The sequence below is a fragment of the Parambassis ranga genome, chromosome 9 (genome assembly GCF_900634625.1).
Source record: "Parambassis ranga chromosome 9, fParRan2.1, whole genome shotgun sequence".
NCBI lineage: Eukaryota > Metazoa > Chordata > Actinopteri > Ambassidae > Parambassis > Parambassis ranga.
The window spans coordinates 4,553,055-4,566,158 of NC_041030.1; the positions used below are offsets into that span (position 1 = coordinate 4,553,055).

At 41.5% G+C, this 13,104-nt stretch overlaps 1 protein-coding gene across 1 annotated transcript in view; it reads right to left on the reverse strand.

The window, feature by feature from the left end:
- Positions 1-386: 386 nt before the first annotated feature.
- tacr1a (tachykinin receptor 1a) overlaps positions 387-13,104 on the reverse strand; it is a 30,745-nt gene continuing 18,027 nt past the window's right edge. The window contains exons 3-5 of the mRNA XM_028415054.1: positions 6,491-6,641; positions 5,034-5,230; positions 387-2,034 (exon numbers count right to left, since the gene is read on the reverse strand). Of these exons, the coding sequence (XP_028270855.1) occupies positions 1,689-2,034; positions 5,034-5,230; positions 6,491-6,641 (694 nt within the window). The 3' untranslated portion in view covers positions 387-1,688. The remainder of the gene's footprint in view (positions 2,035-5,033; positions 5,231-6,490; positions 6,642-13,104) is intronic.

Consider the following 13,104-nt stretch of genomic DNA (forward strand, 5'->3'; position numbering starts at 1 on the left):
TGAGGTTGTGTGTTCATTCTGCACCCAGGGAGATAGTACTTCAGGACTGCAGGGTATTAAAGTAAAATCCAGACTTCCATTAATTACTCTGCTGCACTCTTATCAGGATACACTACACACAAACTTCTGTCAGATCCCTAAATTAAAGGTAACTTAATAATTTGAAACTAAATGACATGTAAGTGTAGGCTCCCACAGGATGTCCTGTTTTTACAGCTGTAGGAAGCTTCTGAACCCCAACAAAGTGCACCCCCATCATTCCTTTACAGACATTACGCTCAGCAGCAAGGCACTGCACAACACAGATCCACAGCTTACAGACCGCCTGTGCCCAGACGTCCACCAAGGCCTTTAAACCTCATATTAACATGCCTCATATTGGATTATATTTTATGAATCAGAAGCTTCTAAAATGTTTGAGAACTGGGTTCACCAACACCGTACCTCCTGGGAGGTAACTTTGGCAGAGAGTGTGTGCACCAGAGGCATGTAAGCATGAGGTATAACCGAGCCAGACACAGCGTGGATGTTGCTGCCAGGTGAAAGTGTAAAGCAGCTGATGAGAGTTATATAAATATTTCACAGTTTCAGAGTGGTGCCTTGCCTTCAGATCATGAATCAAGTGGAAGCTGACGGGGGTCATTATTTTTATACTGGATTATTTCATCTGCTGTCCTCCACCTCAGTGTAAGTCGGGGGTTTCAGTAAGAGGTTTGTTTTCACTATAGAGGTCCTTTGTTACTTCTTCAACATCTGAAACACCTCTTTGTTCTAGAAGTGATGCTGCCAGGTGCTGAAGTCGATGTTTAGCCGGAGAGATGCCTGTAAGATGAGGCAGGCGCTGCTGGCGTTTCCACTGATTGCCAGAACTTTTCAGCAGTGTCTGCAGGGGATCCTTACAGGGCTCCTTCAGCCAGACAGGCACGCATTCTGCACAGTGGATTGCAGATAAAGTCCTGCTCAGGGAGATGGAGTTGGCATTCTGATCAGCTTCCACACACACATACTCAGAGAGTTTAGAGTTAATACTTTTTTTTTTTCCATGACCTCTTAAGGGAGAGTTGTTCAGTGGAAACAACACATCTGCTTGTGTGCTCATGAGAGAGAGAGAGAAAGAGAGAGAGAGAGAGAGAGAGAGTCTGTGTGAAAACCAGGTTTGTGACTTTACAGAGAAGCCCTCTGTGACAAACGAGAAGCCGCTGTATTCACAGCATGTGCGTCTCGTGTTGTAGCTCCACTCCAAAATAGACCATGTGAAGTCACACAGCCTGTGTGATTGAGGATGTGTGAACCCTCTCAGAGAGAAGGCTGGTGTGACAAGCAGAAGCTGTGAGGATCAGAGGCGCGAGCGTCTGCTTGGGTTTAGCTTTTGAACTGGAATGGGCTCGTGTCATTGAAGTGCTCTTTGTGGCTTTTTGCCACAGAGCGAATCATTCTAATGGCAGCTATGAGTACCTTCTACAAGGGCGGTATGGGTAAAGACAACTGTGCTCAGGATAAAATTTCCTACCAGGACATTCCAGTGAACACACTGGAGTGTATTCACCCAAAGCTCAGTCACCAGCAGACACACTCACACATTCAGGCTGTACTTTGCATGAACACAGGCAGGCAGAAGCAGCTATGTGAACAGTCAGCTCTCACCCTCTCTCCCTGCTGTTGGACAAACTGCTGCCTGCACTCTGAGCCTATTCCTGCATGTTGTTACTTGAGTAGAAACTGGACGTCTCTGATACCGTTTTGGAGACACTCCGGGATGATGAACCATTCGAGGTGAGGTCCAAAGAGGAGCTGTGTGGTCTGGGCCCGACCGCAGTCCCGCCCTGGCTTGCACCTCCTGTTGCCTTGACTTTGGGCTGCTCCATGTCATCGGCCACATGGAGAACAGTGGATACAGTGGTTTCCATCCGACTGGCCTTGTAAACGCTGGTCTGGGTCTGAAGGTAGCGGGTGGACTTGAGTTCAAGACCTTCATAAGAGCCTCTAGGGACACAGGGGCAGCAGCGGAAGGCCTGTTTAAAACCAGCACGAAACCTGTGGAAGTAAACCACACATGATTCACATACAAAGATACATAGATGGGAATGTTTTTCCTTGTAAAGTTAGAAATACATGTAACCCACATCATGATCTTTACCTAAACCAGTCCTGGTTTTTAATACCTACAGTTTTAAAACCTAAACACAAGTGAAAATGGAAATGGAGGTGATGCTCACAGGGTTCATGAAGAACCTGATGTTGTCAATGGGACGTTGTTTATTCTAATGTTTATTCTAAAGATGTGCTGGCCTATATTTCTGCCTTTGATTATCACAGACTGTAAAATAAACATCACTTTAGGCGAATTATTGCACTTGGATCATCAGGGATGAAGTAGAGTCGTGTGCTGAGTTGCTTGGATTAACATTCCATAGTAACCTTCATTCACATATCTGAAGAGAAGCATTTTGCAACTTACAAATCACACGGACCTAATGGGAAAAACCTTTCTTTAGCAAACACACACACAGCGTAGACGGAAAGAGAAGTGAAGAATGAGTGAAAGGGGAAAATGTCAGTTGCTGGGAGCAGTGCAGGCATGAGAAGAGACTGATGAAAAATCAGAGGAGAGGGCCCTCATCGGTCACACATTTGAATTTAGATAGAAACAAAGGATGATGGCTATCCTGTACTGAGCAATGACCAAACTGCAATCCAATCCACATATTCTCATTTTTAAGACTTAATGAATTTCCAAGGTAAAAACAACCAAGCGTGAAATCTCATTTATCCGACAGACCGACGACCATTAACAGGTGGCTTTGACAATGTGAGTTGTCTGGAGTGAAGACAACAAGCAGAGTTGGCCATCTGTCTTTATTTTGCCATGTTAGATTCATTGACATTTCTGTTGACAGGCAGAATGCTAATAAGGCTGCAGTCTGAGAATAAACCGCTGACGCTCACAGCCAGTTGCAGAGACGGCTTTGAAAGTTTGACGTTTACTTCAGTCCACGTGTGAAAGTGTTGGAGGTACAGAGAGTTTCCAGAGAAGTAAGCAGCTTCTCTCTAATGCTGTGGATCTAATGTTTGTCACTAAAGCAGCAAAAGAGGGTTTGGTTATTACTACGTGATGTGTGTGTATATGTGTGAGTGAGACTGACTGTCATCCTGAATGATAATAGGACAAATAGTTTCTCTCCTTGTAAAGGAAAAAAGAAAAGCACAATGGACATTACATTTTCATTATTCAGTTTTCTTTTACTTGAAAATTTTCTTTTCATTGTATGTTTAGAAACAACAACGAGTAGTGTCAGGAAATATCGCTATTACCTGTTTAGTGCCAATGTCGATGTTTTCTGAGCCGTCACCATGGCGGCAAAAGGAAAAAAAATATATGCTTGGGTGCTCTCTGTGCAGTCTGAAGTAAAGTTTTTAATCAGATTAAACTTCATGTTGGAAGTTCTAAAGAAAGCTGCAGCCACCACTACAGATAAATCTAAATACAAAACATGAAGGAAGTAAAAGAAGTACATGCTCTGAAGCAGTGAGATTAGATAGCACTGCTTACTGTATAACACTTGTATACTTGTTTATCCTCTTATGTAGGATGGAGAATGGAGGACCCACGTGCAGACAGTAGAGGAAGAGGTCTGCTCAGCCTAAAGTAGCTGGATCACAAAGGTGGCTGTCTTTTATCCTGGTTAGATCACTTTGTTAACTCATGGTGCAAACCTAACCTGGTCTGGAACAGGCTATAAACCTGCTCTCTCACTGACTGTTTAACACGTCATCACCATTAAAAGACTATCCACGGGACCTGGGTGGGTGTTTGGGGGACAGTCTTCAGTCAGGGAATGTATTATACACTCTGTAACACCACCAAATCCAGTGTGAGACTAATATTACATAAACCGTTTCGGATCACATGTGGAATACAAGTTATTGAAAAAGAGCATCAAACAGCATTATTTTATTTTATTTTATTTTATTTTATTTTATTTTATTTTATTTTATTTTATTTTATTTTATTTTATTTTATCTAGTAAAATTTTCTTTGATTTTGCCAAAACCACAAACTGGTTATTTCAAGTGAAAGCAAGAACCAGCAAGAGACAAGGAGACAAGGACACAAGGAGACAAGGACACAAGGAGACGAGGATGCAGGCTGACACAGGGCTCAGCTAGGAACTAATTAAGTAAAACAAAGCACAGGTGAAACCAATGTGGGCGGGGCAGACATTCTTGAGGTCTTGAGTTCCACCTGTGCCTGTGCTGTAGTGTTTCTGCTTCAGCTTGTTAGTGTGTGCCATCTTGGATTTGCTTGCTTGTTTACTTGCTTGATTTTTGTTTTAAGTTAAGTCAGCCTCTTTGAATTTACGACAATGATAATCACTGATTGTGAGAATAATGTAGTGACATGTAAACACCTCAGCAAAGGTGGACAGCATAAATGAATAACATGCTCTTGACGCTTCCTGCACAGGTTTTATATTAAAAACCAGCACCCTGTGTTGTCAGGGGTCTGCAGGGTCAGATCTAAATGTACTTCGGCTACTTTGAACAACATGGCTTCTTTGTATGAGAGAATGGAGATCTGACCTTGGAAATGCTGATGTGTAACTCAAACCATGCTAGAGGGAAACCCTGAATATAACTCTTACGTTGAGGTATAGTGCTTGCTTTGATGGTATTCCTTGAACTTTAAACTGTCATTTTGCAGCCATAGTGTATGCTAATACACACAACTGCAGGAGAATGTATGACCTTGTAAACAGTCATTTCAATTACCTTTAAAATGTGACTATAGGGCTGGATCACAGAGGTTGAGCAGTTTTATGTTGCAGTATATATAATACAGAAATTGTTTGGCTCAAATGCTTTAAATTTAAAGAGGTGAATAAGGTTTGAAATAAAGTTTATTTCCTCTACATCCCTGGGGAGTTTTAATAAACTTGCCACAAAACTTGCAAAGGTAAAAAATGTCAACCTTTATGGCTACCAGCAGGGATCAATTAAAAAAAGTTTATGATATATGAGTCTGTTTGACTGACCTGTCGTTGAGGCAGCAGTAAATGATGGGGTTGTACATGGTGGAGCTCATGGCTAACCACATGATGGCCAAGTAGACCTGCTGGATGAAGGGCTTATCGAACATGTCGGGGAAGAACTGGTGCAGCAGGAAGTAAACGTAGTACGGCAGCCAGCAGATGGCGAACGTACACACCACCACGATCATCATCTTCACCACCTGTTGGACACGTGACAGCACAATTATGTCCTCAATGTCTTTGTTTTCGAAATACACACAGCAGCTTCCATGTATTCTAGAAGGTGATTGATACAAATAAGACACAGTAACATATGTCCATCCAGTCAGTGTTGGAGCAGGTTTCCTGCCTGAGTCATTAAAAACCGTCCACTGAGGACTCAGGATTCACCTTCACTTTACTAGCCTCTCCCATGGCCCAACAAGTGGTGACTGATCTGTCAGTTTAAGACAAAAACAGCAAAGTATAATGCACACAGACACTTCAGTAGCACAGCCGGTAACAGAAGCTGACAATGACAATGAACTGAAAATAACAGACAAATGTCACAGATGTTTAGAGCTTTCTAATCAGAGAAGAGATTTGATCACTACTTTGCATATTTGCATATTTGTAACCTAATGCAATCAATCAGGTGTTCACATGCTTTCCCCCTCACTCTGTCCATGTCTCAGACAGTGGATGCTGATGCAGAATGATGGGATGACAAATCCAAACAGCCTGTTTTTATCTGAGAACCACCCAGGATTGGAAAAAAAAAATCACATTTAAGTTGCCTCTGCCTGGGGGTCTGAACATAGCTAAAGACACGTAACCAGCATTATTGATGTAAGTGTAGTGGATGCTGTTTAGCAGCATGTTAGCATATATTTTCTGATCATCACTAAACACAGCGGGCTCATGTAGCTCATTACGGAATTGATTATGTCTGTGAATTAAAAGCCATTCAATAAGTAATGATACATGTAATAAACGACACAAGTCAAATTAGGATTCATCCTCTGTGACCAGGTTTGTTTCTGCAATCCATCAAACAGTTGTTAAAATCAGTATTGACCTGGCCAACCTTGTTATTCATAAAACTACAGTGGACCAAACAGAATAAAAAATATCACTGATCAATGCACTCTTGCTCTGTGGTATGATCAGAGGGACGTGCCTCTGCATGTCCCTTCACAAAGAAAAACAAACACCTCTAAGGAAACAACACATATTGTAAACACACGACTCTGCAAAAGTAACATCTAATGCTGATGAGAAACAGAAGGTGAAGAGGACTGAGAGGACAACACATGGACTAGAAAAGGACTAAAAGAGACAGGATCAAAAGGACTGCATGCTATAGGGTGCAGGTTTCTGGTGCTGTGATGATTATTTTATCACTGAAAAAAAAAATAAAAATAAAAAAAGGGAGGGGGTGGTGTGGGAAGCTGCGGGCGCCATTCACAAATGCAGGTTACCTTGCGCTTGGCGGTCAGCTGCTCCTTATAGCGATCAGAAGAGTCTCCAGGTATCTCGCTGGCCCAGAGTGTCAGCCCCACCACCAGATAAGCACAACCCATCACCAGCAGTGGCAGAAAGTAGTTCAGTATGGTCACACATACATAGTACCTACAACAAGACAGACATCCTATAAATAGAATGCATCATCCACTGCCAGTATTTCAAGCCAGTTATATAAGAAGATTAATGACACATGTGTTGACATGCTCCAGCAGCAATAGCCCAGGTGTAACTAAGACCATTATTTAATGGCCACATTCCACTCCGCTGTTTTCCGGTTTTAGGGCACCAGTATTGTGCATCCTCATAGCTGCACCCCCGGCATGCCGCCTGTTGCACCTCACAGTGTGGTGATAACTGATGTGACATCCAAATGTATGTAGAAGCTGAAATGAAACAAATCCTGTATGTGTGCGATAGTGCTGCTAGGTCAACCATATTTTTAGATTGGACTCAAATGGCGTTATTATTATTCCTGTATGCATGTGGCATTTCGGTTAAATCTGTGTATGTGTGGCTCAAACCAAATGCAAAACATCAAAACAACAGACAGGGAGAGATTAAAAGGTCGGATATGAGTGTAGTATAAGAATATTAATCCTAGCAAATGTAAAGATCCTGTATGTTAGAACTGGAATAATCAGTATTACTTAACAGAAAAGCCAATAGAAGATTGACTGTGTGTTTGTTCAAGCCTTGGGTTTGCTGTCATCTAATAGACAAATATCAAAACAAACATATACCCAGAGTGCATCACAACATATACAGATAATCTATCTGAACCATTTTCAACTGCTTACTGAATGTTATACCTCTCCCAGAGACATAATCGTATTGTTAAATTGCAGGTAAGAGCTTTGCATAACAATAATGGCGATGTGGTAGACTATGCTGTCTGCAATAGATTTTTTTAACACACACACAAAGCAGCAATTACAATATTGATCTTTTAACACCTCATTGTATTAATATAGTGAACATGTGGTACAACAAACACAGGGAATATACACTCAACAAAAATATAAACGCAACACTTTTGTTTTTGCTCCCATGTTTCATGAGATGGACTTGAAGATCTAAACTTCATTCCAGATACACAATATTACCATTCCTCTCAAACATTGTTCACAAATCTGTCTAAATGTGTGATAGTGAGCACTTCTGCTTTGCTGAGATAATCCATCCCACCTCACAGGTGTGCCACATCAAGATGCTGATCTGACATCATGATTAGTGCACAGGTGTACCTTAAACTGCCCACAATAAAAGGCCACCCTGAAATGTGCATTTTGTTTCTGCTTTATTGGCGGTCTGGGGACTCAGAACCAGTCAGTATCTGGTGTGACCACCATTTGCCTCATGCAGTGCAACACATCTTCTTCGCATAGAGTTTATCAGATTGTCTATTGTGGCCTGTGGAATGTTGGTCCACTCCTCTTCAATGGCTGTGCGAAGTTGCTGGATATTAGTGGGAACTGGTGCACGCTGTCGTATACGCCGGTCAAGCACATCCCAAACATGTTCAATGGGCCCTGAACAATGTAAACCGAGATTCATCCGTGAAGAGAACACCTCTCCAACGTGCTAGATGCCATCGAATGTGAGCATTTGCCCACTAAAGTCTGTTACGGCGACGATCTGGAGTCAGGTTAAGACCCCGATGAGGACGACGAGCATGCAGTTGAGCTTCCCTGAGACGGTTTCTGACAGTTTGTGCAGAAATTGTTTGGTTATGCAAACCAATTGTTTCAGCAGCTGTCTGAGTGGCTGGTCTCAGACGATCTCGGAGGTGAACCTGCTGGATGTGGAGGTCCTGGGCTGGTGTGGTTACTCGTGGTCTGCGGTTGTGAGGCCGGTTGGATGTACTGCCATATTCTCTGAAACGCCTTTGGAGACGGCTTATGGTGGAGAAATGAACATTCAATGCACGAGCAACAGATCTGGTTGACATTCCTGCTGTCAGCATGCCAATTGCACGCTCCCTCAATGCTTGTGGCATCTGTGGCATTTTGCTGTGAGACAAAACTGCACATTTCAGGGTGGCCTTTTATTGTGGGCAGTTTGAGGTACACCTGTGCACTAATCATGATGTCAGATCAGCATCTTGATGTGGCACACCTGTGAGGTGGGATGGATTATCTCAGCAAAGCAGAAGTGCTCACTATCACACATTTAGACAGATTTATGAACAATGTTTGAGAGGAATGGTAATATTGTGTATCTGGAATGAAGTTTAGATCTTCAAGTCCATCTCATGAAACATGGGAGCAAAAACAAAAGTGTTGCGTTTATATTTTTGCTGAGTGTAAGATATAAGTTAATATGTTCAGACACTAACCACCAGTGTGTACATGTTTGGTGCCATAGTGAATTTGAAATGTGTACTTGGAGGCAGGATAGACATATAGAAGATAGTTTTAATGTTTAGACCTAACCCAAGTAGCTGAATATACTATTAAAACCCAGTGATGCATGCTATAATCCTATTCATTAGTAATATAAACATACTGATTATAGCAGCGCTAAGTGTTAAGAGTGTCATCTGTAATGCGGTGGTGTCCAGCACCCTCAACTATGGACGCAGCAAGTGAAACAAGCAGTTACTTATAGAAGTCGAGGCCGGAGTCAATCATCATTAAAGTGTTTGTCAGAGGAATTTAGAAATAGTTTTGCTTTGTAATGCAATCTAAGATATGATGGTGGCGGATAGACCTCTGCCTCAGTAACTGTCCAATGAATTTAAACCCCTTATGAAATAATTACATTTGACAGTTTCAGTATTTAGCTGATGATTTGCTAATCTCTCATGGACACAGTGTTTGATCCTGTTAGCTAATCGTGTGTGTTATAATGTGGAAAATTGCATTATATTTTCCATAGCTGCACAGAGCAAGTGTGTGTATTGTGTTTAACAGTGTTCAGAAAGGGGAAGACCCCCCCCCCTCGATCCAGCATCCACCGAGGGACAATCTGCTCTCCCCACTACTATTGCTGCAGATGAGCCTCACAGGCCGTTTCCGTGGCAATTAACTATGATTATGTTAATCCTCCTGAATACCCAGGAGCACGGGAGCTTTCATCAAAGCAGAAATGACCACACACTGAGACGCTGCAAAGACCACGAGATACCCAATCACAGTGGTACATATCAGAGCCCTGAGAGCGGCTTCAAATGAAGGCTTCAGCGTGAAGGGGTCTCATCTGTAGTTAAATTTTACAGACGAGGCTTAAGCTGTGCACTGCAGGCAAAGCCCACGCTATACAAGAACATGTATTCAACTCTTCTTCTTCTTTTATCCAGTAATGACTACTCCTCTGCCTCAACATTAAGTGCAGGAGTAGATATGCTCTTATTTGAAGTTATTGCTAGTCGTCTTGAGGACTGACTACCTCCTGTACTGAATTATCCCTTCCAAATTGGTCATAGCCTTACAAATGCTTGAAGATGATTACTGGATGACAGACATTGCCCTGAAAATCTGCCCCATTTGAAAGAGGTTTCAGGTCATTGCTGGGAAGTGAATGGTTTAATCTTGTTAGGTGGTAAATGGTCCGATATTTCAGTTACTCCAACATGTGGTCAGGTTGAATATGGGTCTATTAAAACAGCTGTATCTGTATCTGTTACATTTGAGTTGCATTTGAGATTAGTATTTTAAAGAGTTTCAATACCTCCCTTGGAATAAATGCACAAAACATGGTGCTATGCAAGACTATATCGTACGAACACAAGCTGGACCTCTGATGGATTCTATTATTCTGCTTATCTCTGTAAGTGGACAAGTTTGGACCCTAAAACTATCCCAAATCTGGACACATCTGGATGTTTTTTAATTTACATCTGTGACAGATCAGATCTGTATTCCCTCTGTAAGACTGTATCCAACAGGATTTATTCTGTCCTTTTTGTCCGGTAATAGCTGTCAGAAAGGGTCTAATTTACAGTTTTGACCCTGCAAAAGAAATAAAAGAGTTAAAGAGACAGAAGTTGGACCACCTTTTGAAAAAACATTGTATCATTTCCAGGCTCGGTTTCTGCTGCTTGTAATGAGAAAATGATTGATGCTGTAACTCTCTGCATGGAATAAAAACATGTAATGCCACACAGCACCTTTCACAGATAAGGGAAAATGTGAATGATTTAAAGGGTGAATGTGACATCATGCCTTTTGGGAGAAGAGAGGCATAATGTGGGCAAAAATCAGCTAATTATCCAAAACTTTAGAAAGTATGATCAGGAAGAATATAGGAGAAACCGTTAGGATCGGTTATGATGGTTTTCTAGTAAATCCTTAGGTGCCCTGGTTATTTTAGTATATTTCACAGTTTGTTTTTTTTATTTCTGCTCTCGGGTTCCCCTGTGTGTTAGTAGTCGTGTGTTAGGTTTCCTGCGGTCTGGTCTTGTTTCCTGCCTCGTTTTCCTTGTATATTCCCACATGCTTTACCTCCTCCTGTGTTTCCCACCTTTATGATTACCTGCTCCTCCCTGATCGTGTTCACCTGTCTTGTTACCCATGTCTGTTTGACTCCCTTTGTTTGTGAGTTCACTGTGTTTACTTGTGGGCTCCTGTATGTTTCCTGAGTCTTTACTAACTAGTTTTTGGACTTCTCTCCCCTGGTTTGGTTTGTTTTTTTGTTTGAGTTTCTTGTTTTAGTTATTAGTGTTTCTGGATTTTTCTTACATTAAAGACATTAAAGCTCACCTTTTTTGTTAAACATTAGTCTTTTGGGTTAATCTGCATATGGGTCTGAACAATCCTGACAATTAGAGCTTCACCAAATAGCCCCTAGAGAATTCCTAAACAGCACTTTTTCTTATGAGGATCAACTTTTCTGAACCACTCTCAGGTGCTAACTAATGCAACAAAATCATTTTTTTTGCATTAGAGGACAGAAGTACACCAGGAAATCAAGGATTCATAGTTTGCACACTTAGCTGAGCTTTGCTATTTTTGTCATTTTGTTCATATACTTGGTATGCAACTGGGACACAGCTGTATTCCTGGTGGTGCCTGTCTGCTCAGTCACACCACTAAATGCAGACAGATCTATTGTCAATGTTGTAACCTGTGCTTGTTTTTGCACTTTTCCACATGAGTAGAGAGGAGGCTAAATCTAATCTTGTCTTTAATTAAACCAAGAAGTCAAGCATTTTTGCCAGGTGCAATTAAATACTACTTAACTAAAGCTAGCGTATGAAGAGAGCGGTTCACACAAGCTGGGGAGGGCATTCACCGTAACGCTGAGAAAATCAGAGGAAAAATCCACTTACTGGCAGGAATGTCATTCATATGCATACAACTGACCGAAGAAGACTCTTAGGTCTGCCTGTCTGTGTGTGCTTTGAGTGTGTTATTCAGATTATTACTGTGTACCATGTTTGCTGTAAATGTGTATATTTGTTGTCAGGAAGGTGTGAAATTGGTTGGAACAGCTTATTGATTCCCTTATGTTAAAATAAATGAGTGAAAATATGCCTAAAAAAGAACAGGTAGTCATGAATTTGTAATTCATGAACATTTCGGTTTACATAACAGCCAGAAGGAGGTGAAATGAAAGCCTGGTTAACACACCTTGGACAAGTAAGGGTTTTAAACATGGTGGCCATCTCTCTCGCTCTCTCTCTCTAGCCAGGCCAGTGTGACTTCCTGTTGTCACAAACACTGTCCTGAACAGTTTGAACACTACACTGCCTCCTGAATCAAAGACACTACACACACAACAGCAATGGTGGAAATGACACACTCGTGACACCAGACGTCCATCTAAATGGCATATGCACTCATTCTGAAGTGCTCCTTCTACCCAACTCCTCCAGACATGGAGTCTGAATCTTGAAGCGTAAATCAGGCAGAGTGAGGTGATGGATTCATGTACTGATGCTGCTGATTTGCATGATTAGAGTGGCTTAGTGGATCATTAGATGGTTACATTCAGCATCACAAAAAAAACCTTATCGCTGCCTCATTGTTTCTTAGTTTTCATACTGTCTGTGTTTTTGTTTATCTTTCCATATTGTCTCCCACATAATATAAATGTTGCCATTAACCTAAAGCTTGTGTTGATGAAGTGGGCATATTCATAATATGTCCTCAGCACAGCTATAACTGACTCCAAAGTGTTTCCAGACTGTGCAGATGCTGTGTTTCTCACTATATGTGCTACAGATAATGATGTTCAACTAATTTGTGTAAAAAAAAAAAAAAAAGAACACAAGAACACTTGACAGGTGATTGGATGATCCACGTCATTTTACCATCTATGTGTGAAAAATAGGTGCTTAACATATGATAGTGTTGCATATATATATCAACTTTTAATGACATTCTGGGTGCAGTGATTTATTTTAAGCTGTTTTTGATTAACATTGGTGATGCACTGGCTGATGTCACTTGACACATGAGTCACAATCATGCAACAATAAAGCAACAGAAGTCCAGACAAGAAGGCAGACTGAGGCTGTATAATGCAGCAGACCATCAGGCAGGAGTGTAGGGGTCAAGCCCCCCTGACACAATTGCTTTAAAAGCTACGCAGCGCTGTTTTATTTTCACTGGCTGTAAACTTTGGT